This window comes from Rhipicephalus microplus, chromosome 2, assembly GCF_043290135.1.
Source record: "Rhipicephalus microplus isolate Deutch F79 chromosome 2, USDA_Rmic, whole genome shotgun sequence".
Taxonomy (NCBI): domain Eukaryota; kingdom Metazoa; phylum Arthropoda; class Arachnida; order Ixodida; family Ixodidae; genus Rhipicephalus; species Rhipicephalus microplus.
This window is the reverse complement of record NC_134701.1, coordinates 201,994,227-202,017,909: the sequence shown is the minus strand read 5'-3', so window position 1 is coordinate 202,017,909 and position 23,683 is coordinate 201,994,227. Positions and strand designations below refer to the sequence as shown.

Sequence of the window (23,683 nt, the reverse complement as noted above, 5' to 3'; positions counted from 1 at the left end):
CGTTCCAGTCTATTGCAGTGCGTATAAAAAAAGGACACGGGAAAAAGTTACACCATCTCCCCTTAAAGGGGCTCATGAGGGTATGCGAAGCAGCATTGGTGGTGCACATAAAACTCCCGTTTGTGTTCCCTCGGCGTTCCAGTTAGTGCGTGCGATTTGTATTAGGTGTTTGTTATCGTACGTTGTGCTTGTGCAATGTCGAGGAAGCCTCGCTTGAATTATGGAATAACTCCGCCGTTCGCCGGTCGCGGCAGTTGTATCAAAAGCTTCGCTACCTTCGCCGCAGATTCGCGTTGTCTCTCTGTAGCGGAAGCGGTAACTCGACGCAGACGCTTCGCTTCCTGGCTTCGACGTCGGCGTTCAGGACCTCGAGCTTTGCAGCTTGACGCTTGGCTTGCGCTACCCTAACCCGGAGTTCGGGATCACCTTGCCTGTGCAGGCGTTTGCGTTAGGCATCGCGAATGCTGCGCTGCTGCTGCTGCGCGACGATCTCGCTCTCGGCAGAGGTTGTAGTGCTGCTGCAATTGGCGCCGACGTTGCCGATACAAGTCATCTCAACGGTAGCAAATCGAGAATGATGGAAGCCGACCGAGCGCACGCGCTTATATGAAGTAGTGGAGAGATAGAAAGGGTTTACGGGCTGCAGCATCGGCGCAGGAGAGGAGAGAAAGCGATGGAACGCCTGCATAAAGGTAGGAGGGTGGGAGAGAGAGAGGCGCATGCGTAGCGCGGCGCAGACGCAACCGGATCAAGCCCGCTCATAAGATGCTTCGCATCTAAAGGGCACGGGCTGTCATAGATTTTTGTTCAAGCCCCTAATGATGGTTTACGTTCTACGCGCTGCTGCCGTGACGCAACTCCGAGCCAGTGCCGCTGTGACATCTCCCCGCAGCGAATCACGCAGCGTGACGTCACGTTTGCCATTCTTTCACACCAGCGGCTCGAGTTACTGCCACTTGACCTTGATATACACAACGCAGTAATGATTTCGTTCTAAAGAAAACAACGAAGATTCTTTGAAGAAGAAAAAGACAAAGCTCCTGGCTAGGCTTGGCTAACGACCTGTACTGCAGGCAGCGTGGTTTGCTCCGACGACGCAGTCTAACGGTGAATTGTCATTTTAAGGGCTGTTTACACTCGTGAAGCATTGTGAGCTATCAAGTAACTCTCTTCGACAACGTCTTCTAGAGCAGCTTAAAACACTCACAGTGCTCATGACTTGTGGTGTTCCGACAAGAAAGATTAATTGAAAAAAAGCAAGCGTCTCGCGTAAAGAGTCACCTATGAGCCACTATGTGAACGCCTTTACCCTCTGTATACTGACACCGCTGAATACGCACCCGCCCATTGACTGACAATTTTTATAATTTATGCTTACCATCTTAATGTGTGCAGCTTAATAACGTGTGGAAATATAGAAAACGTGGATAAAACAAGGTATAGTACCAAGATAGGTCAATAAGTAAATTCGTGTATAAAAGTTGAAATAATGGAGTAGTGAAACAAAGAATAAACTTTTTTGTCCTTTCTGCGAGAGAAAAGAAGCAGCACCTAAAGGCCATGTTGCCCTAAAACGGCTGCTACTTTTACAGCAATTTGTTAAGCAGGCCATGCGTAATGCTCAAATCATACAAAGCATGCCGTACAGTTGTCAAATCTTCAGCTATCGTGCATGAGAGTAGTTTCTTCTGTGTATATTTGCCATACGACTAATTAGGTTTTAAAAGGGGTGAGTACAAGTGTATGCCTGCAAAAAACATTTCCACAAAGCAATTTTTTGTAAATTCGTTCCGTAATATGGGACTGAGTGACAGAAAACTGACCGCAGCGCACAACAGTTAAAATTTTGGCCGACAGTACACTCGTAATTCAACTGAAAAGTTCCGATAAACTAAAAACGTGTTTAGAGTAAAAGTAGAAATCCCGTAGGATACAATCAGAAAACCATTACAGTAAGACCTTCGCGTCCAATAAAAAGAAGAAAGTTACTATGTTATGGTCCTACGTATCCTAGGCTAAACGGTATTTTCAGTGTGTAGTGAGAAATACCTACCCTCGACCGGGTATAAGATACGTAATGATATAAAAATATTCAGGCTGGTATTTGATGATGATGATATGTGGGGTTTAACGTCCCAAAACCACTATATGATTATGAGAGACGAAGGCTGGTATTTCGGCAATTGCATAAATTTGCAAGACTTTGCAGATGTAATGAGCAATCGCAGCGGCAACTGCTGCAAATACGGCTCACTGTTAGGATGAAAATTGCAGCGCGTTTTCACGAGGCCGTCCTGAAACAGGGCTTTGACAGTGAGGTTTCTCGAAGCCTGTCACCAACGCCTAATCCAGAGTGACAGATTATTGGTGGCAGCCTCGAATTTCCTCGCTGTTTTCTCTCTACTGAAATCTGCCAGGCTAGTGAGGTGGGGTGCCGAAAAACAATCTGTCAACGTTGTCAGAGATTACAGAGAATCGCGAAGACTCTCGTCAAGTCACTTTCTTTGGTTGTATTTGCGCCACATACGTCGTATTTAGCTAATAATAATAAACTATGCATAATGCTTCTCATTACTATCAAATGCTAGGCTAATTGACGAAGCTGTTTTCCCGTCTTATATGTTTTTTTTTTCAAATTCCGGCAAGGGAGGTGGCTAGTGCGGCCAGTCTTGCCCAAAGTTCCCTCCGTGTACTCAGAAGGTTGGCTACTACGCTGCTGTTCTACAAAGATATCAACACCAAGTGTAATAAGCGTACGTAGGAGCCGGCGCTATCGGACTGACCATAAAAAAAATTGAACATGCATTGTGTGCCTAAGGCTTTGTTTATGAATGCTTAAGACACACCTCATAACGCAAAAAAAAAGCTTGAAGCAATTTCGTAGAGTCGAGATTTCCTTTTTACGGCTTCGAAAGAAAGTTATGTAAGGTGAGTTATATTGCTGACATTTTGCGATATATGTGGTTGCGCAGCTGTGTATATGTGAATATAGATACTCTCAAATAACGCTGGACTTGGCTGCAAGACTTCAGAAGACCGACGTTGTGACTATGGTTTAGCTCTCCAGCTTCGGTCGCGGGTTATGATCATAAAAATGAGCATTGGCAGCCGCCACAAATGACTAACACCCTACACTTTCTGCGTCAAATGGCATATGACTTCAAATGCAGAAATTTATAGTTTTTGCTGACATCATCGTGAACAGTTGTTTCTAAAGAAGCTTACATGTATCACACGGAAGTGTTGCCGGGTGACGCTTACAAGCATCACCCGCAACAATTTATTGGCTGATAAGCTTTCCAAACAAAAAAAAGTCAGATTTTGAGTGCAAACGCAGTTAGACTTATACAAACCGCATTTTTGACAATGTACACGTAAGTGTTCTCGTCATACAATTAGTTCAATCTAGAGCTTTCAGTATTTGTCAGGGGTCACCAGGAGCGAACCAGCAGTGCTACCACTGCAATCGCCCAGAATCATCCCTCACAAGAATACAATGCCGCGTCCCTCAAGTTAAGGGGGTGACCATTACAATCATTTTGACCAATTACCTCCAAAGGAGCAGCAATCATCATTTTATATTGCTATTTCTGCTCGACAGGATACCGGCAAGCCGCACTCCGACAAACAAGCCATCCAATCTTACCGGTCTTTGGTTCCGCCCATACCTCAAGGATAGAGAAATCAGACAGCAAACGAATATCGGAACTCTCGTCTATTGCTGTCAAACGGCTGTCTTTAGTTATTTTTCATGAAGCACTCAATAACATACCTGAAGTTATACAGATGACTCCATCGCGTGCAAAGCTTTTGCAGATGCTATTTCTTTTTTCTAAGAGAGAGTCACTACTCTAAGTTTCTAGAAATGTCATCCAACATTATTGATGACTGCAAAACATGAATCGATTCACGTTCTTTTTCGTAATTCAGGACCAACGTCAGCGGTGTATATTATCTACATTACTCGACATTGTGAAAGCGGCGCTGCGGTTATTTATGCCAGTGCTGCCAGTGCTGCCACATACGTTCCACAGGTCAATAAGTCAATTCATGTATGAAATTTGAAAATACGAACTAGTGAATGAAGAAATAAACTTTGTTGCTTTGTTTGCGAGAGCACTCATCGTTTGCAATAAAACAGTAATTCCTAGTTGTATCGAGAAAAATGGCCACATAACATTAGAATAACGTCAGAACCACGAAATTTTCGGTAAGTAACACGTCGATAAGGCCCCTCGAGTTATTGCCCGCAAGAATCTGCACTGCTGCCATGGTAGGGTGCAGCTAAACAACTTTTTTACGGTAAGTTCATAGCTATGACTTTTTTTCTGGTGAAAGAAGTTTTGTGTGCTAGCAACGTGATATATTTTTTAAATTTCAGTTTAAAGCAGCACTAGAACCACCCTGCTGTTTTCCAAGCAGTTATGGTTAGAGATATCCAATGATGTCATGATAGAAGCTGCGACGTGCGCGTAACTTGTGAAATAAAATATTCGAAAGAGTATTCTTTCGTTCCAAGAACTGAGTGCTTCCAAACATAGTAGACGCCATTTCTTTGTCTGTGTGTTTTTTTTTTCTAAATGTGAAGCATTTTTAGCAAACTTCGGCGACTGAGCGTATCTATCTAGCCGTTTACGTTTTAGTGCCCTCGTGGTCACCCCCCTAACTTGGCGTGAACCAAAATTTGCATAGGAGGGTACGATTGACGAATATGACGCGCTGGTAAGGACATGAATAATGTCACAACCCTGTCGCGTACCTCGCCAAACATTTTTCGTCAGACAGTGGCACATACCCAACTGTGGGTATGTGCAGCTGGTATGCGGGTATGTGCCACAGGTGATTCACACTTAGTAGCAACCCGGAAACGACGAGAGCACACATGGGCAATTTTAACGCATGAGCGTTAAAAAATACCCGACATTGGCAGCGTCGACCCGACGAATGCAAAGAATGAATGTCAGGGTCCCAGCTGGAATCGAACCCAAGAATTCTGCGTGGCAATGAAGCATTTCTCCACAGAGCTACGCCAGATTGCAGAACTACTTTTCATATAGATGGTAGCCATCGTGAAACGTCAATAGATGTTGAAGTGCTGCCTACCCAATTTCATAAACATTACATATGTACTCTTTTAATACAGCTGTCACGTCAGGTTAACGTCAATTGTCGTTAGTTGTCATGGGCTGAAGGTGATTTATGTAGCAGTGTCTAGGGCCAGCTTCCTCGCAAGCATCAGCACTTCACATCAACTTCTGGTGTTGGTTATACGCATGTTCCAGTAGGCATCATTGCGCAAGTGCAAACTAGTTTTATAAACATCTGATACTCTTCAACATATGTTTGTGCGTGCAACCTCCGTACATATATTTAACGTCATTTCATGTCGTGCTGCTCAATAAAAAATTTCAACTTGGTCACCTTCCCTCTGCATGATCGCATAACGTCGATTCCCTGGCACGTGGGATCTGCCAATTTTTTTTTTTTTTTTGCAAGCGTCATGAGGAAAATCACAGCACATACGTTTTAGACATCGATAGATAAAAACATTGTCAGTAAGAATATCTCACTGGCGCAAGTGTCGTTTTTTTATGTATACCTTGTCTTTCGTATCATTTTTTTTTTCATTGGTCAAAGGCTTCTTCCTTTTTTGGTTGTGGATTTTTACGGTATTTTTAAAAAGAGAAATTTGACATTCAAGATTCCCTTGCCCACAGAAGGAGAGTTTTTTTTTTCATTGTTTGATTCTCATACAGTGTTCTTTTTTAGATAGCGCACTTCATGTTGTTAGAACGCGAGAATAATAATTAATAGAGAATTTCGTTGAACGAACAACGTAATAAAAGTAGATAGTGTAATATGAAGGGATCAAGACAGGACGTCAGCTCTCGCTTCTAGGCGCTACAGAAACTCACTGATCGGCTTTTCTTATTGCTTTATTCTAAACTGCCTCTGCTCAAACGAACGGACGCTGCATTCTTGTCAAGTGCAGTTATGTCCCGATAAGAGCGATGATATTCTGCTCGAACGAGATTTTTTTTTCGGATGTTTTCCTGTGTATTTGTTCGAAATTTGTTGTAAATACATGTCTGTCGGAGCTTGAAGCATGACAGCGCGTAAATAATGTATTGTCAGCATAACCATACTCAATGCTCGCTTTTAGAACAGAGTTTTTTAGCTGACTCTCAATGATTCGGCAATCTTACACCGGCTTTTCAGTTTCAAAACAAACCGAGACACTTTCTTTCTTTCTTTTCTCGATCCCTAAAACCGTTCCTTCGACGACACCTCATTTCCCGTCGCACGCATCTGCATGTTAGAAAAGTTTTCGATGACGTGTTTCCGCACGCAAGCCTCGCGAAAGAGTTCGCATACGCCCATCACAGCCGGCTTCCCTGACACAATGACGCGAGTAGCCAGGTTTTGAACGATTGCGGAAACGCGGACCGCAACGCAGTTAGGCGATCTACATGCGGTCTCGCGTGGTGTCGTCTGTACGAAACGAAAAATAATAACGTGCGGAGTGGAATCCACAAAGCACTTCCTTGTCTTCCTGACGTCCGCTTCTGCCGGGAATGTCGACTCGCCGATGCCGCTTTAATGGCCTAAACGCTGCTCGCGCATTCCGCACGTATACGTACTTTTCCGCAGCATGCAAGGCCACGTTTCCGGTCTCTGCAGCGTTTGCCGAGTTGCGGTGTTGTGTACTACTACTACTACTACAAGCGGCTCAACGAGGGTGTGAGTGGTGGACGCTGGTGCGGAAGACGGTTGGCGCGCCACGCGGGGTCTGTAGGGAAATTGAATCGCTCCCGCACTCCCACGCCGTGTATACGTTCTCCGCCGCGGAAGAATGTTTCATTATCAATGCAGGCGACGCGTTCACTTACCGGCATGCCAGTTCCTGAGGGGGCTCCCACACGGCACGGAATGATTTGCTTCCCTCTGTTGTGTTCCTACTTTGATGGTAAGATTAGTCGCCGCCGAGGAAGCGTAGACTACTATGAGAAGTCGTCGTCTAACGCGTGTGCTATTCCCGAGCTTCAGATATCTTTACTCGAGTGTGGGGAAAGCGTTCACGTGATACGTTTGCAATGCGTTTTGTCATAGTTAGCATTTGATAAGTTGCGAATTCTCAAATTCAAGTGAATCAAAAAAGTAAAAATGTTTTACCATGTGTCTTTATATACTAAGACGAAAAGCTCCGGCCGTTTGCGCTGACGATAAATGGTCGTGCTGGCTTCAACATTGTTAAGCAAAGTTAAGCACTCAATTTATAAGTTACAAGTTAGTTATACTTCACATAAAGCAGTACCTAATGTCTGACAGTGTTCATGTTCCTCATCTGACATTTCTTTAACAATTTCCAAAAGTGAAACGTGCCAGTTTGGTAGTACTGAGTGTTGGACATCGAAAATTCGTAAATAATAAAGAGAAAACACGCGCTACAGCGCCAACTAATAAAATGCTTCTCGCGTCCAGGTTTTCTCAGCTGAGATACCTGGATGTTTCACAACAAACGTGCCAGTGTTCATATTGTCCTTTGCAAAATGATTGGTGTTTGAAGGAAGTCAATGCATCTCGTTCAATTCTATTCAGCCCTGCAGTGCAAAGACATAGCTTTGAACGATGCATAAAAAGTCGAGTAATGCCACGGTAGTCTACACCTACTTCGCTGCGTCTTACATCAACTTTTGCAGATGATAATATACAAACTTTTTTGGGGGAAGGGACTTTTGAGGGTTCATTTCCTGGCTTGAAGACTTTAATGAAAACAAGTAACTCAAGCCATGAAAGGTGTATGGGGTGTTAATCGTACTGTTTTAAGTGTGTTGTAAGAATAGTAATACAGACGAGAAGAAAATTTAGTGCAGGAAAAGACAACTTGTAGCCGGCGGGAAGAAAGCCGGTGACTTCAATTGATGATTGATTTGTGGGGTTTAACGTCCCAAAACCACCATTTGATTATGAGAGACGCCGTAGTGGAGGGCTCCGGAAATTTTGACCACCTGGGGTTCTTTAACGTGCACCCAAATCTGAGTACACGGGCCTACAACATTTCCGCCTCCATCGGAAATGCAGCCGCCGCAGCCGGGAATCGAACCCGCGACCTGCGGGTCAGCAGCCGAGTACCTTAGCCACTAGACCACCGCGGCGGGCCGGTGACTTCAAGATTACGCATCCTATGCTCTTATGAATCGATATGAATGCAGCGATGGTGGTGGTTATCTGGTCATTCACCAGATCGAGTATTGATGCACTTGTAAATATTGGCGTGTTGGTCAGCGTGGCCATAGCCATGGCACCGAGTATTGACATTACGTCACAAGTCGTCCTTTTTAACGAGTGGGTAGCTGACAGATAAGCCCCTGCCTGCCATCTGAAGACTTCAAGTCATAATACCATAGGTGGTACGCCCCAAAACCAAGATATGGTTATGAGAGACGCCGTAGTAGATAAGGTCAGGAAATCTGAACCATCTAATGTTCATAAAAGTGCACAGACATCGCATAGAAGACACGACACTCTCGCTATGACTGTATTTACGACTTAAATTTACCAAATCCGACAGATAATGGAACGGCGAATGGTGATTTAACAGTGTTACAAATTCACAGCCATGTAGAAGGAGGAAATAGATGTAGTAGGCAAAAGTAACTTCTGCCTGATGTTAGCTTTCCCTCGTTGTTTGGCTGTTACGTGAATGCCTGCCTACTTAAAATATGAAAGGGGAATTCGTTTGCAACAGAGAGACAGAGAAAAACAGCGTTGCGCCTTTGCAAGTTAGACTTGCGATCCCTTTCACTGGAAAGCGGGATAAAATATCACTTTGCCTCCACAACGCTGTCTGTGAGATACTTCGAGCGAGTCAAAATGAGTTACATATCCGCACTAGTGGTGCCACGTGTTATCGGGAGTATACAGAAAATGACGATGGGCATTTCCTGTTTCCGGTCCGCTTCTTTTCCTACGGCAGAGCGGTGAAAAATGGTGGTGGAAAAACACGAATCAGTCCTTCCCGTCATCTCTTTTACGGCCTTTATTTCCCTACGCATCCCCATATTCGATTACACGCCAAAGAGCACCAGCTACATCGCTTTTTCCTATACACACTGTACGACATCGCGAATAGCTTCTCCCCGCGGCGCTTACGAATCATGCCATTCACGCAACGACACCAAACTCGGGAGAAAGAAGCGCCATTCCGGCGACGGTCGCTGTGATGCGGCCGCAAACGATGCGGATCACAGAAAAGAAATTGGCTGATGGAAATGAGAGTGGAGAGAAAGAGTGAAGGCAGCACGGCTTGGCACAGCGCGATGATTGAGAGTGGAGGCTCTTGCATACATCCGCGATTACGGCACCGGCCGTTCGTGGGCGGCCGCTGTGGGCACGTTTCGACAAAAAAAAAACTTGTTTCCTTCGTCGTGAGGAGTGTTGCTATTACACAGCAACACGCTTTATTTTTATTACAGCTATAAGTTGTGACAAATATCGCATCCTGCCAGTGTGATACACAGCATTGACGGTCGCGCCGAGTGAAGCCGATCACTGGCAGCAGTGCCGTGAGTATTCCACTGGGGTGAACTTGTGTGAAGAGCCCACACTAGAGAGTAATAGCGAAGTGGCTCAGCGAGCTAGTAGGCCCATCGAACGAGCAGACACCTGTTGCGCGCACGCGGCACGCTAGCACAGTTAGAGTTTTAACGGCGCGGGCCACTCGCCCAATCATTTCGTCTCCTCGGAGAAGCCATGCGCAACGGACGAGCGTGCGAGTGTTCTCCAAGCAAAGCTTCGAAATATATTGTAACAATACCGATTGTTCGCCTAGTTGGTACTTGCTTACTGACATGCTTTGGCCGCAAATAACACACACACACAAAGTAAAGAAACACTCAACGACAAGCACAAGCGGCTTGTCGGAGCCGCTTGTGCTTGTCGTTGAGTGTTTCTTCACTTTGTGCGTGTGTTATTTGCGGCAACAGCATGTCAGTAAGCAAAACCTCACTTCAATTTAAGCAACTTCAACGTTGTTCAACAGATGGCCCAGCGATGCGCTTCACTCTAAAGCTCTCGGAACTTCGTTATGATGTTTCAGGGGCTTCACTCCGCAGAAACAAGCGGGGCATCGCTCAGCCAAAACATTTAATTTCGTCTTGCTCTACGCTGCCCCCTCAGCTCCTCCGCTGGCTACGGTGGCGTGCTGAGCCACTTAGATATGGTTCATTAATAATGCTGCCGCAATAAACTAACTCCAATTTAGCGGCAATTCAAAACACGCGAACTAGAACACCTAGAATACAGTTATAGTGCTTTGAATATATTATATGGGCACTGTAACACAGCGAAGCAATGTTGCGGACGGGTAGGCTGGTCGGAGCCCGATCACTTTGTCCATAAGCTTCATTTAAACACAATCATTGTAGTTAGATTTTAATCGACTCATACGATGGTTTAACTTCTCGCTGTAGCTGGTAACATTGTACTGCAATGGTGAAGGAAAACGCTTACGCAAGGCAGGACGACAAAATATCAATGGGCCGCTGCAAACCATACCAACTGCTTATTCATCATCGAGGCGATACCTGAGGCTGCTCTCAAAAAAGAAGGGGTAACACGCAAAAAGGTGACGTTATCAAAAAAAAATCTAAAAAACGGAACTATCAAACTAAGTGCCAAGTAGGGCGCTCATAAGATTGTTGTGCACCAATCCTCGGCAAACGAGCTTGCACATGGGCCGTGATGTGTCCTTGAAAAAATGTAATCTCAGTTTTATCTAAACATATATAGTCTTAGGATGTTTATGCGTGTGTCGAATTCCTTTGACAAAATCCTGCAAACCTCCACAATGTTTCTCTTTCGCTGTTTACGTAAGCAAAACAAGGCCTTGGTCTTCAAAGAAGCTTTTAAATAATTCTTTTAACATTTCTTACCTGCTGAAACAAAGCTGCGCATTTGCACTTTTTGCAGCGTGCCGCTGAATTGCCAAGGCGCACTTATCTGCCACCCCCCCTCCTCCGTATTCCAGAAGTTGCATCGCAGAGTCTGTATGCTTCTCCTTTATCACTAAAAATACAAACTTCCTGTTTGAACAACGTCTCACGATCGTTGACAGGTCTGAAAATGGCAGCCTGCAGAAAATGTTCATAAAGTGGCTGTAGTTGCTAGATAAAGATGAAAAACTGCACCTTATCGTCTCTGATGCCTTTTTAAATGCAAAGCATTTTTTTTTCGCGCACTGCTAGTGCATTTGGCGTTTGTTTACCTATATATCTATCCAGCCACTTACGTGCAAACCGAAATTCCTAAGAACGTTTGAGTGGTTTGAGAGATACGTCTCGCTGGTCATGGCATGAATAATGTCACAATGCCGTCAAGTACGTCATCGAACACTTTCCGTCAGACAGTGATACATACCCGGGACCGGGTATGCGGTTCTGGTATGCGGGTATGTGCTGCAGGTGATGGACACTTAGTATCTACCCAGGCACAAGAAGAACACACATGGACAATTTTAACGCAAGAGCGCTAAGAAATACCCGACATCGGTAGTGTCGATCCAACGAACGGAAAGAATAAATGTCAAGGTCCTAGCTAGAATTGAACCCAAGTATTCCGCGTGGCAATGAAGCATTTTGCCCCAGAGCTAGACCAGGTCTCGGAACTACTTTTCGAATAGACGCTAATCTTCGTGAAACGTGAATAGTACTTGCAGCGCTACCTACCAAATTTTATAAACAATACCTATGTACTCCTTTGATACAGCCAGCACGACGAGTTGAGATCAACGGTAGTTAAGCGCCGTGCGCTGAAGGTGACTGAAAGCTGATATCAACCAAGGAACAGGGTGAACCTATTATGGTATTCATATTTAGAGAGCGTTAGGAAAAGTCAGTGCATCTCCACGAAGTGAATGACGACGAGTTAGTGCCTCGATATCTCCTGTGGTTCGTTAAAGTGGCCGACTAATAAAAATTACGGACGCATAATTGGACAAGGGGATGTATGCATGAAGGGACGAACAGGTGGACGTAGCCATAGATGCACGGATGGTAGGACGCATGGTTGAACGCATGGACAGATGGGTAAACGGACAGACAAACGGCGTGCGTGATGATGTATTGTGCTGTCATATAGTTTATCAGACGCAAATACAAGTTTTCGTTTTTTTCTTGTGCAGATGTTCACTTTCGGTTTCAGTTTTGCGGGGCTTGATGAATGTCATATAGGCCACCCTAGGAATATTCGCCCCTAAAAGCTGGTATCGGCAGCTTTGGCCGAATGAACGCATTGAATAAACATAGTGGCCCCATGAAGACTTGAACCTCAGCATTCTGTGCGGTAAATAATTGAGTAATCTACCCCAGAACCACGCCAGGTCACGGAACTGCTTTTCAGGTAGACCTTAATGCTGGGGAAACGCCTATTGTGGTCGCAGCGCTGGCTGTCCGATTTGATGTGCAGCACATACGTACCCCTATCATACAGTCGTAACGTCGGTATAGCGACAACTGTAGTGAAGCGCAATCCACTTGGAGCTCATTTATCCAGCAGTGTCCAGGCCCACCATTATCGCTGGCACAAGCGCTATATCAGATTATACCGCTTCCGGTGTTCGACTCATGTTGCTGTTGACCCCGTTACGTAACAGTAAACGTTGAACTGTTTAACATATGTCTTTGCGTACAACATTGGGGCATATATTTAGCGTCATTTCGTAACGTGTCACTCAGTAAAAAGTTCCAACACCGTCACCACCGTCCGCATGCTTGACGTAAAGTTGATTACCAAAGTTCGGGGTATCTGCGAATTCTTTTCAATGGTTGTCTATTGTGCAAAGGTACGGACAGACGCAATGATCCCTTAGACTTTGTGACCACTCAGTTCAAGCAAAAATGAAACCGATCGAATCGATTGATGGCTTGAGACAAGGAGGTCAATCATCACTGAAATTTGTGTAGGCAAGAAAGTAGAAGCCAAATTGAACACAACAATTGGTAGAAGAAATCACTGGATGTTTAGAGGAAGCTGGTAATTGAATTTAGTGAATTTTTGGACGCTAATATCTTCCTAAACTGGGTGACTCGCACTAAAGAACCATCGAGATAAGTTCGAAAGGCAGCGAGTGAAGGTCGTCAGTGAAGTAGCTGTCACTGTCTCGGGTAGGCAACAACATGTGACAAATACGGTCGTAAAGGTGTGATGCCTCAATTTTAAGGGACCCTGAACAAGCTGTGAAAATGATAAAAAAAAATAAGCGACTTATTCTCTCCCGGCGCCTCCCGTCTTTGCGGCACTATTCGTGACGCGAGCAGCCTGTTCACGTGACGTTAGGGCGAAATAAGCTCCCAATTGGTCGAAATACGCGAGATATATGTTGTTGATTGTTGCCTACTTTGCGTTGCCGTGAAGTCAGATGCTTGTTCTCGTGGCTATCATGTATACGCGATAAACGAATTTCACTTCGTTCCCTGCAATTGCCACTGCTCGAGCGGAGATAGCAATGTGTAGTCGAAAAGTGCGAAACCCTGACTGGCCGAACGCTTAGTGTGGACATTCAACGTGTTTGTTAAAGATTAAAGCGACGAGGGGGAGAAAGCGCTTGTAGGGAGGGCAGTGAAGGAAGCATTGAAACTACTCTCTCGCCGTTATACTCTGTGTGGTTCAGCAGCCATTAATTGCTATACCATGGATGCAATTCATAGCAACGGAATACGAGAATACATATAATAGAATAAGTGCCGCCACTCCGGCACCCCTACATCTAGTCCTATTACAATCATGAGTAAAAAAAGCAGTTCGTTTTGTTGAAACAGCACTTCAATAAACGAGGGACAGAAGGAGGGTTGCACAAAAAGTGGACAGGGCACCACATGTCTTGTCTATTTCTCTCCGTGTCTCTGATACAAGAAATACTATATTCATAATTAAATGCAGAGTGTCATACAGCACCTCAAAGTTTTCGAGGTGTTAATGTAGTTATGATTCATTCTTTAAAAGACTGCAAAGTCGCTACAGTTCTCCCTTGAAAATTGCTTACACGACATCTCTTTTGAGGTAAAAGAACAACGAATGCTGGAAAGCAGCACGACTATAGCGATACGGTCACATAGTATTCATGCTAAATGACTGCGCTTGCAAACACGGACTCACGGACTAAAAAAGCATCTTCCTTGCGTCGGAACCACACCGCGGTGGTCTAGTAACTACGGTACTCGGCTGCTGACCCACAGGTCGTGGGTTCGTATCCCGGCTGCGGCTGCTGCATTTTGTAGGCCGGTGTGCTCACAGCCGGTACGCTGTAGGCCGGTGTGCTCAGATTTGGGTGCACGTTAAAGAAGTCCAGGTGGTAGAAATTTCTGGAACCCTTCACTACAGCGTCTCTCATAATCATAGGGTGGTCTTTGGACGTCACACCCCACATATTAATCAATCAATCAATCGATAAATCAATAAATCCTTGCGTCCGTGTTCGAATGTCTAGTCTTTTCGCATGAGTGCATACTACCTGCTCAGTTTTCTGTTATTCTATTCTAAGTATGCCGAAGGAGTCACGGGAAAGGCATTGTGAGTGTGGAGGAAAGGAAAGTCTGTGGAGAGACGTGGTGAAATAACTATGAATTAAGTGCAGTTACAGCGTCAATAGCGAAATTGTAAGTAAAATCATTTGCTCTCAAGGGTAAGCTTGACGAAGCTACTTTTGAAAAATAACATGCCGTGCTCACAATGTTAAAGCTTTTTTTCCTCACATGGCGTCCGTGCCCAGAATGATATTTGCGTTCAGCAACAATGACATAACAAAAATGCAGGTTTCTCTGAGAAAATTGTCTAACATGCTTGCGCCAAATTACGGAAAGAAACTTTGAGCAGAATAGTCAGTGTTTGCCTCTTTTAAAATATATTGACTGCGTTACAAAGTGTATTGATTTCATTGATACGTGAGATTTAACGTCCGAAAATCATCATATTGTGAGCGAAAATCATCATATATTTATGAGAGACGCCGTAGTGGAGAGCTCCGGAAATTTCGACCACCTGGGGTTCTTTAACATTCACCTTAATCCGAGCACACGGGCCTACGACATTTTCGCCTCCATCGGAAATGCAGCTGCCGCAGCCGGGATTCGATCCCGCGGCCTGCCGGTCAGCAGCCGAGTACCTTAGCCACTAGACCACCCCGACAGGGCATTACTGAGTCTATTAACACAGCACATTTTTGTCATACACCGTGAATGAACCGCAGCACTAGTAATGACATATTAAGTCATCCACATGAATATGACGACTTCGAAATAATTTAGCTAAAGCAGGTTGCTCAGCTAATTAGTAGTAGAAACATAAGAAGTAACTTATCTTTCATGCTTGCTCAGGTCTGTTCTTAGAGACTATGCACTCTATAGGGCAGAACATTTCCCTCTGTCTAGCTCGTATAGTGAGATGCACTGCAGTGGTGTAATGGTTGAAGTGCTGTGCTGCTGACCCCGAGTTCACGGGTTCGATCCCGACCTGTGCAGTCACAATTTGATGGAGGGGAAGTGGTGGATGTCCGTGTACCCTGCGATGTCAATGTACGGTTAGGTACACTAGACGGTCTAAATTCCGGTAGCCCTCTACTATGGGGTCTCCCGCAATCATGTAATTATATTGTGGTTTCGGAACGCCACAATACTCAGACATTATTATTATTTGTTCGTACTGTAAGTGAATTTTGTCAGCGAAATGCTCTGGCTAACTAATCTTTTTGCCTCCACCAATGCGTACTCTTTAAACGAACGACAAATGGGTTTTAACTCTCTTGTGCTCACAAAATATAAAAGGCCTGACTAGTTCCGCTTTAACATATGCTGTCCGCTGTTTTTGTACACCAGTTTCGTAAATCTTGCTTCTGTTTTCTCGCTTTTCTTTTGGTTTCGAAACAGTGGTGGTGGAAAAGTTCATGGCCAGCGTGTATGACGCATATGTCGTTCGTGGAAACTCAGCTATGCTTCGTTGCCACCTCCCTGCGGCGGTCAAGGATTACGTTACGGTGACGTCCTGGGTACTGGACGATGGTGTCACTGTCGGCACACTCGCTGAGTCTGGTAAGTGAATCCTCCTAAAAGTTTTTAATTTGTAAAATCCACCGTAGCGAAAAAGAGTGCATGTGGTAATAACCCACTAACTCAACTAAAGGACGTTTGGTGGATAACTTCGAGCAGAATTGTTCGGTCGTCAAGGGCGGTTGGGCAACAGACGGGAGCAGTATCGTTCCCGAGTATCTCGTAGTCTGGCGAATAAGGAGGTCGAACTGCAGTATCGATCGCTCGTGGAGTGCGTTGGAAACAAGGGGCGCAGGACACATGTTCCACTCTTGAATGAGGGCCATCGATCAACCTTCCTTCTCCCTCGTTGCCACTCACCCCTCTCGTATATTCGAGACGTTTGTGTTCATCAGATAACGACGAAGACCCTCCACGTGTCTGCCGCAGCGAGTTTACCACCCATGTACTCGCGTACTGGCCTTATCGAGTCGCCTCAATAGCACTCTCTGAAAGCAGAATCGGCAGTCCTTGTGATTTCGAGTCTGGCGTTTCTTTTACGTGAAGTAGCCTATTAGTAACAAAATCAAGGCGCTTCTGATACATAGGCCATCCCAGGCCTTTGCAAGTATGTACGTTAGCCAATGCCAGTGAATGCTGTATATCCACGGTATAAGTACCATCAATAAAGAACCAATCAATTTTCTTTCAAGTTTTTTTTTTCAATCTTCTATCTTCTGTGTGACATTAGAGCCAGTTTTTCTGTCTTCTTCATTCACAGCCCACGTCACCAATGCTGTACATTAGTTCTGACATAGCACGGTATACTCACGCGTAATTAAACGATGCCAGGGGTTTAATTTTATATCTTCTGCGTTTATTTCATTCCATAAGTTTGTACGTTTAGTCAGACTGTCCGATCAAAGTCTAAATTGAAAATTTCCTCCCCCCCCCCCCCAAAAAAAAAGGGGCTCAACTACCTTCAGCATACACCTCTGTCATCTATCGAGACGAAAGCTTGGAAAGACAAACATGATAGAAAATTTTCGCCCGCATCTTCCCATGGTGGAAACTCGAGTAAATGCATCGCAGAAGGGGGAGGGGGGGCTATCACGTGCATGTTACGTAATTGGGTTCGAGAATGCTTAACTGTTATTCCACCTTTACTATTCTTATTTATTGAATGAGGAAAAAGCGTTGCCTTCAACGTCAAGCGAAAGCTAAGTAAAAAAAGATTGGCAGCACATCCACGGAGTGAATGATGGAGAGTGGGACGAAGCATTCGTCCGTCCGTTCGTTCTTGCTTCCGTCCATCCATGCGTCCGTCTGTGTGACCATCCATGTGTCCATCCACCCCTCCGTGCGAGCGTCTGTTCGTGCGTCCGTCCCTGCGTTCGTCCATGCATCCGCCCCTGCGTCCGTTCATGCGTGCATCCATGCATCTGTCAGTGTGTCCGTTCGTCCTTCTATTCAACACTCCAAGTACCACCATCACGCATCTTTTCATCATATATTCTCCATATAGAAGCACCGCCATCCAGCGGATATTCCAAGGACTAAACGAGAGGTGGCACACGCACACTTTCTTACGGCTTGCGCTTCGGGTCTACTTCCCACCTTCAACCACCTCGAGTTCATGGTATATACTAGTTCACTGTATTCATGGCACTGTGGCCCAACGCTCGCTAAACCTTTTTAAAATTAAGGAGGTTACGTCCAGCGAGTATAACATGGGAACGCTTTCTTGTCAGATAGTGCTCAATGTACATGCCAATGGCTGCTAATGGGAAATGAGAGGCGGAGAATTCGGCTTTTACTTTCTTACGGCTTGCGCTTCGTATCTACTTCCCAACTTTAACCACCTCGAGTTCATGGTATATACTAGTTCATTGTATTCATGGCACTGCGGCTCAACGCTCGCTAAACCTTTCTAAAGCTAAGGAGGTTACACCCAGCGAGTATAACGTAGCAACCCTTTCTTGTCAGATAGTGCTCAATGTACATGCCAATGGCTGCTAATGGTGATCGCAGCCTGCGCGTTAACTAAAAGCCGAATGCTCCTGTCTCTCATTCCCCATTAGCAGCCATTCGCATGTACATTGAGCACTATTTTTTAATGTTGTAGAACGCCCAGAAGAAATCCCTCTCATGCACCACCTTGGAGGTCAAAATGTTATACTTGTTACACACTACAATGGCTACGAGGGACGAACGAGTGTCGCTATAAGAAGTTTCGCCCCTAAAACGCGCTTGACAGAATTCCTAACCCACCATCCAGTGTCTGCATAAACGGGTTGGCCAGTGAACAGTTGTGCAGCGCGAGCAGTCGTCTTAGGGGCGAAGCTGCTTATGTCGTCGGTCTTTCCTTCCTCTGTAATGTAGCCAACTCTATACTTTGTTTAACATGTTTCCTTCAGCACCGTGAGAGCTACAGATCCTTTAAGCCAATAGGAAGGGTGATTAGCCACTCCACATTTATTCGTCCACGGCATGCTGCGACTCGACCTACTTGGCATCGTTTCAACAACTGTGACGGGGCGAGCGTGGTGCTGTGCGTTCGCACGTAGACACGGACAGACAGCGTTACACAGGCTAGTCAAAGAGCTGCTTTTTTAACGTTTGGCTAACCTTGTATTTTTCTAGCATTAGAAAGATTGTGCATTCAAGCTACTGAATCGTTGCACTAGTTTCAAATGCACGTGTGGTCTACTTCCCTAGTAATTACTGCACTGTTAGGCTTGTGGCATACGTGTACACTCAAGTGCAACAGAAACCGTCAAGCTGTTGAGAGATGCCTCGTAGCCACGCATTCTTAGATAAAGCATTCCTCTTGTCAGACTCTGATAGTAGAGCACATAGTACTTTGAATTCTCGAACATTTGTTCTAAACACATATAAAAGCGAGGCAGCAATCTAATCTAGACAGTGCCAGCTACCGTTCCGTGTTATAAGGTGCACTCGAACAATGTTAAGATAGATGTGCCTTTATAGATCGGCAGCAATTACAAAATGTTCCAATACACTCATCGCAAATGTAAAGATATGGTTAACTACAACACAAAACGTAACTCTAGATTAGCTCGCTGGGTCACCTTAGCATGAGGCAAAAGTTTCTCACAAAACATGAACTTCTGCATTCGTGCACTTGCGCGCACGTGTGTGTGTGTGTGTGTGTGTGTGTGTGTGTGTGTGTGTGTGTGTGTGTGTGTATGTGTGTGTGTGCGTGCGTGCGTGTGTGTGTGTGTGTGTGTGTGTGTGTGTGTGTGTGTAGCCACGCGTGCGTGCGTGCATGCGGGGCCACTTTAGATGTATGAAAGGATCACGTCATTGCTCTATGTAAAACAATCTGCCGTACTTTCGAATCAATCACAACATTCGTCATCAAATAATATTTATCATCTACGTTTAAAGAGCTAACGCCCATGACGTATGAATTGTACATCTTCAGTAAGCCGAAAATTTTCTTACGCCACACTTGATATGATGCGACAACCTCTCTCTTAAGTTCAGAAGAGCAGTACACATTGTCGCTCTAACGCTACACACCATTTCTTTCGTTTAACGTCTGGGCGCAGTCTATAGTTCAACCTGTACTGTTCTATTTTTCTTCACCTGAGTTTGCCATGATTTCTGAGTTCACGAAGTGTCACTTCAGGGTCTTCTTTCTGTCTAACCTACTTTCCGAGACTGGAAGTAAAAGTCCACACTTCCTGCGGATCTCCAGAACCAAGTCGGCTAAAACAGTTGGCTTGAAGCGAGCACTCTCAGATGAGCTATCTTTTGTCTTCTTTTTTTTTGGTTTGGGAGCTCACTCGCTGAAGAAAATCGGCCGTTCAACCACCAGTATAGCGAGCACTTTCGCTCCTTCGGCGTCTTTTGGGCTAAACAACATTAGTGCATCAGCGAAGCGGTTGGCTTCGTCGAGCACTCGCTAGTGAAAGGCTTTGTCTTCCGGGTCTGGAACATGCGGGCGAGCACCGAGTGGAGCGCCGCGATTTACCCTTGTGACGATCCCTGTGATCCATTCATTGTCCTTGTTTTCTTTCCTAATCTCCATTTCACTTACTACTGGGTTCACTTTCGAACTGCACTGAATAAATGTACTTGTAGATGAGCCTTTGGACCGGTATACCTATAAGAAATTACACTTTCTCAGTCTGCAAGTATTGAACATTTCAATGCGTGGGATGACACGATTTTAGGAAGGTGTGGTGCGTGCGTGCGTGCGTGCGTGCCTGCTTACTTGCGTGTGCGTGTGTGTGTGCGTGTGCGTGTGTGTGTGTGTGTGCGTGTGTGTGTGTGTGTGTGTGTGTGTGTGTGTGTGTGTGTGTGTGTGTGCGTGTGTGTAAATAATTTCATTGCTTCCCTGTACCTGAACACGAGTGACGTGCATCATGTTATCTGAAGTGGTGCTCGCAAGAAGGAGTAGAAATGATCGAGAAAAAGTAAAACAAAGACAGAGTTTTCTCAGTGCGAGTGCCATCCGATAAGCTGTTTGGGGAGACATTCCTGGTTATTTGTAAAACCTATCGAATATGAAATGTTTCTATTTATGAGAAAAAATATTGAGGTTTTATTTGTGGAACTACAATGTTCATAGAAACCATAACCTCACGCCGCGGTTCGTATAAAGTCATGTCGTTTCGTGAAGTGTCATTGACTAAAGATCTCATATCAGACACGCCATATATGTGCTGTTCCTAATTTGGAATGCAACCATTTATATTCCGACGCGTACGTATTAGAACATACGTTATGGATGAGTGATGAACATGTTCCTGTAGAATCACTAGTACAACTTCCTCTGTAACTTCATCCGTACGTACCCTACACTCGCGGATCCACCATGAACTTAACAAAAGGTTTTTCTTCTGTGAATTAAAAAATGTACTTAATGACCACGTTCTTCATAAAACAATGCATCGCATTGCACATTTATTCTCGGCAATATATTAGTGTGTTAGGTGTAATTGATTGATTTATATGTGAGGTTTATTGTCCCAAATGCACCATATGATTACGAGATAGACTGTAGTGAAGGGCTTCGTTAGTTTCGACCACCTGGGGTTCTCTAATGTGCACCCAAATCTGAGCACAAGGACTTACAACTTTTTCACCTCCTTCGAAAATGCAGCCGCTGCGACCGGGATTCGATCCCGTGACCTGTTGGTCGGCAGCCGATAACGTTAGCCACTAGACCACCGTGGCGGTGCAAGTGTTATCAAATAGGCGCATTTTCTTGTAAACATTATTGTATACATTAACGATGTGTGTAATGATATGCAGCTGTACTGACTACATTTTCGAGTGCTCATCTATACCGCCCATGTTACAGGTGTCCACAGCCGCTACCTGATGCTCCCGACTGGCGAGCTTCTTGTACGGGACGTCGATGGAAACGCGGACGCCCACCGCTCCTATCGATGCCAAGTGCACAACAAGCTCACGGGTGAAGGTCACCTCAGCACGAGCGCTGGCAAGGTAATTGTGACCGGTGAGTGGCCGTTTTTGCCGCATTTGTCTTCGTCATAGGACACCGGAAATAAATGATATTCTACCATACAAATTATTTGACGAAATATCAGTAAGGCATCCGAAGTGGAGCAAAACAATGGGGAGCTTTCATTGAATGGAAATGTGTGAGCTAACTGCTCGCTAAACCGCGTGCGGGGCGGTACGCGGCCTGGCGTAATGTTTAATTCTCACATATTTTGTGTATACAAGCACCGACAATCCAGAAGTGTCTCTGTTTGCCGCAGACATTGTGTACCAGCCACGCTCAAGCTATCAAGCTAAAGAGGGGGGGGGGGGGGGGGGGGCATGCGAGAATTTCGAGGAAAATGGCTCCAGCCCACCCGTGGATGCCCCCCCCCTCCCTTGGTGTGGGTGAGCTTTCCTTAAAGTGTGATTGAGTTTCGTCGCTGTATTTCATAAATGGCATTGATAGAACTGATAATTAGCTACACAGTATGACAGTACAATCAGTCTGATAATCAAGACCAACCTACTCTAGCAGTGATTCGTTCCGGCTCGTACCGCAAAAAGCCGCACGTCCGTGGCAACAGTTAGCTGCTGCACTGCCCAATGTCGGTGTTTTTAGCTTCTGATTTGAGTATTAGAAGGTAAAAATATGACCACTCATGGATCAGTTATGATGATGATCACTGTTATGATCACTGTATAGTGGTTATTATTCTCTTTCTAACTGAATATCTATAATCTTCGAAGTGACCGTGGCACACAAAGTATGGCTAGAGTGAACTGCTCAGGCTGTCGTACGGTGCACGTGACCGAGGAAGACAGAAAATACTTCCAAATAATCGAGGGACGAAATGTACCCTGTGGTGTTCAGTGAGCAGATCAGATGAACGCTGTTTTAAACATAAGTATGACTGACTGCATAGCGAGTCACTGTGATTGCTGTAACACATATGCAGCTACACTAACAAACTTTGCGGCAAAACGTGTCAGGAGGATGTTATCCAAGGTGACGCATTAAAAATAAGCCAACAATCAGCTGTTAGCTAGACGCGAGCACTAAAGACAAAACAATGCGCTTCTGAGCGACAAAATCAAGATATCGGATACCTGAATTAGTTTTAAGATGAAGAAAAATACATTGATATTCGTCTTAAAGGTGTAGTGTAGTAGGCGACGTGTCAAATTTAGGATGTTGAATATGTTCAGGTTATAAGTTCGCCTCCAGCTTAACGACTTTTTAAAATATTTTTATATTTTTTCGCTGTGCTCTTGTTTCATCCTTATTATGATGTGCGTAGACCAAATTTTTTAAAAACAATATAAAAGCCGGATTTCGGCCGAGAATTAGCGTCCCATTGTGCAGCGCCAGCGTGTCTCGTGCAGCGTGCCAGTGTCCCAGTGTCAGTGCCACACAGGTCCAGTAATCAGGTATGGCAGTGACCCAGTATCACTGGCTTTTGCGATATGGTAAGAAGAGAATTTCAGCCACGAAATGGCTCAGATGACCTATTTACGCATGCGCTGCTGATTCGTGTGCTGGGGTGTGCACTTCTTCAATAAACATTCAGTTCCAAGTCCAGCGCTTGTCCTGTGTGGTTGTTCTTTTTCGCTGTCTTCGTGAAGTGTTTCGCTGGTTTCATCTTCTTACTACTTCGAACCAACTCGCTCAGGCATATACGTTACAGGTTGTTTCTAGATTTCATCTAGGTCATTGCCAGGTTTTTGCTAGGTGGATCTAGGTCGTTTCTACGTTGATTTTCAGCGCAGAGAGGTTCTTGTTAAACCACAGCCAGTCACAGACACGACACGGGCATGTAGTCAGCGTAGGCCGTCCATCACTTCGGGGACTGCTCGCTTCAGCGATTGCCTTTTCTGTTCCCTAGCATTCTCTCATTTTAGGTACTCAATGTGTTCGGTTCACCACCATCACTACGCAGCTGCTTGTTGGACTAGCTTTGGACCAACTGTTGGGCCAACTGTAATGCATACTGCATATTGTAGCGAAAACTACGTTGGCCGTATTCTTAACGTTTCGCTGTGACCGGGGGCCAAACCGCAAGCGTAGCCGTTGCCTAGCAACCACCATAGCTGGCAGCACGACGCGCCGTATCATCTGGCAGGACGTCAGAGGAGGAGCAGGTGAAACAGCGTCATGTATATAGAAGGGGTACATCATTGGGATT

General features: G+C 45.1%; 1 protein-coding gene across 2 annotated transcripts in view; it reads left to right on the top strand.

Moving 5' to 3' along the window:
• The window catches only part of LOC119169596 (cell adhesion molecule Dscam1-like), a 212,616-nt gene that overhangs the window by 107,459 nt on the left and 81,474 nt on the right, over window positions 1–23,683 (top strand). For both annotated transcript variants that reach the window (XR_012893883.1, XM_075887259.1), the window contains exons 4-5: window positions 15,921–16,082; window positions 21,355–21,513. Coding sequence is in view for 1 of the 2 variants with exons in the window: in XM_075887259.1 (XP_075743374.1) it covers window positions 15,921–16,082; window positions 21,355–21,513 (321 nt within the window). In the remaining variant the exon portion in view is untranslated. The remainder of the gene's footprint in view (window positions 1–15,920; window positions 16,083–21,354; window positions 21,514–23,683) is intronic.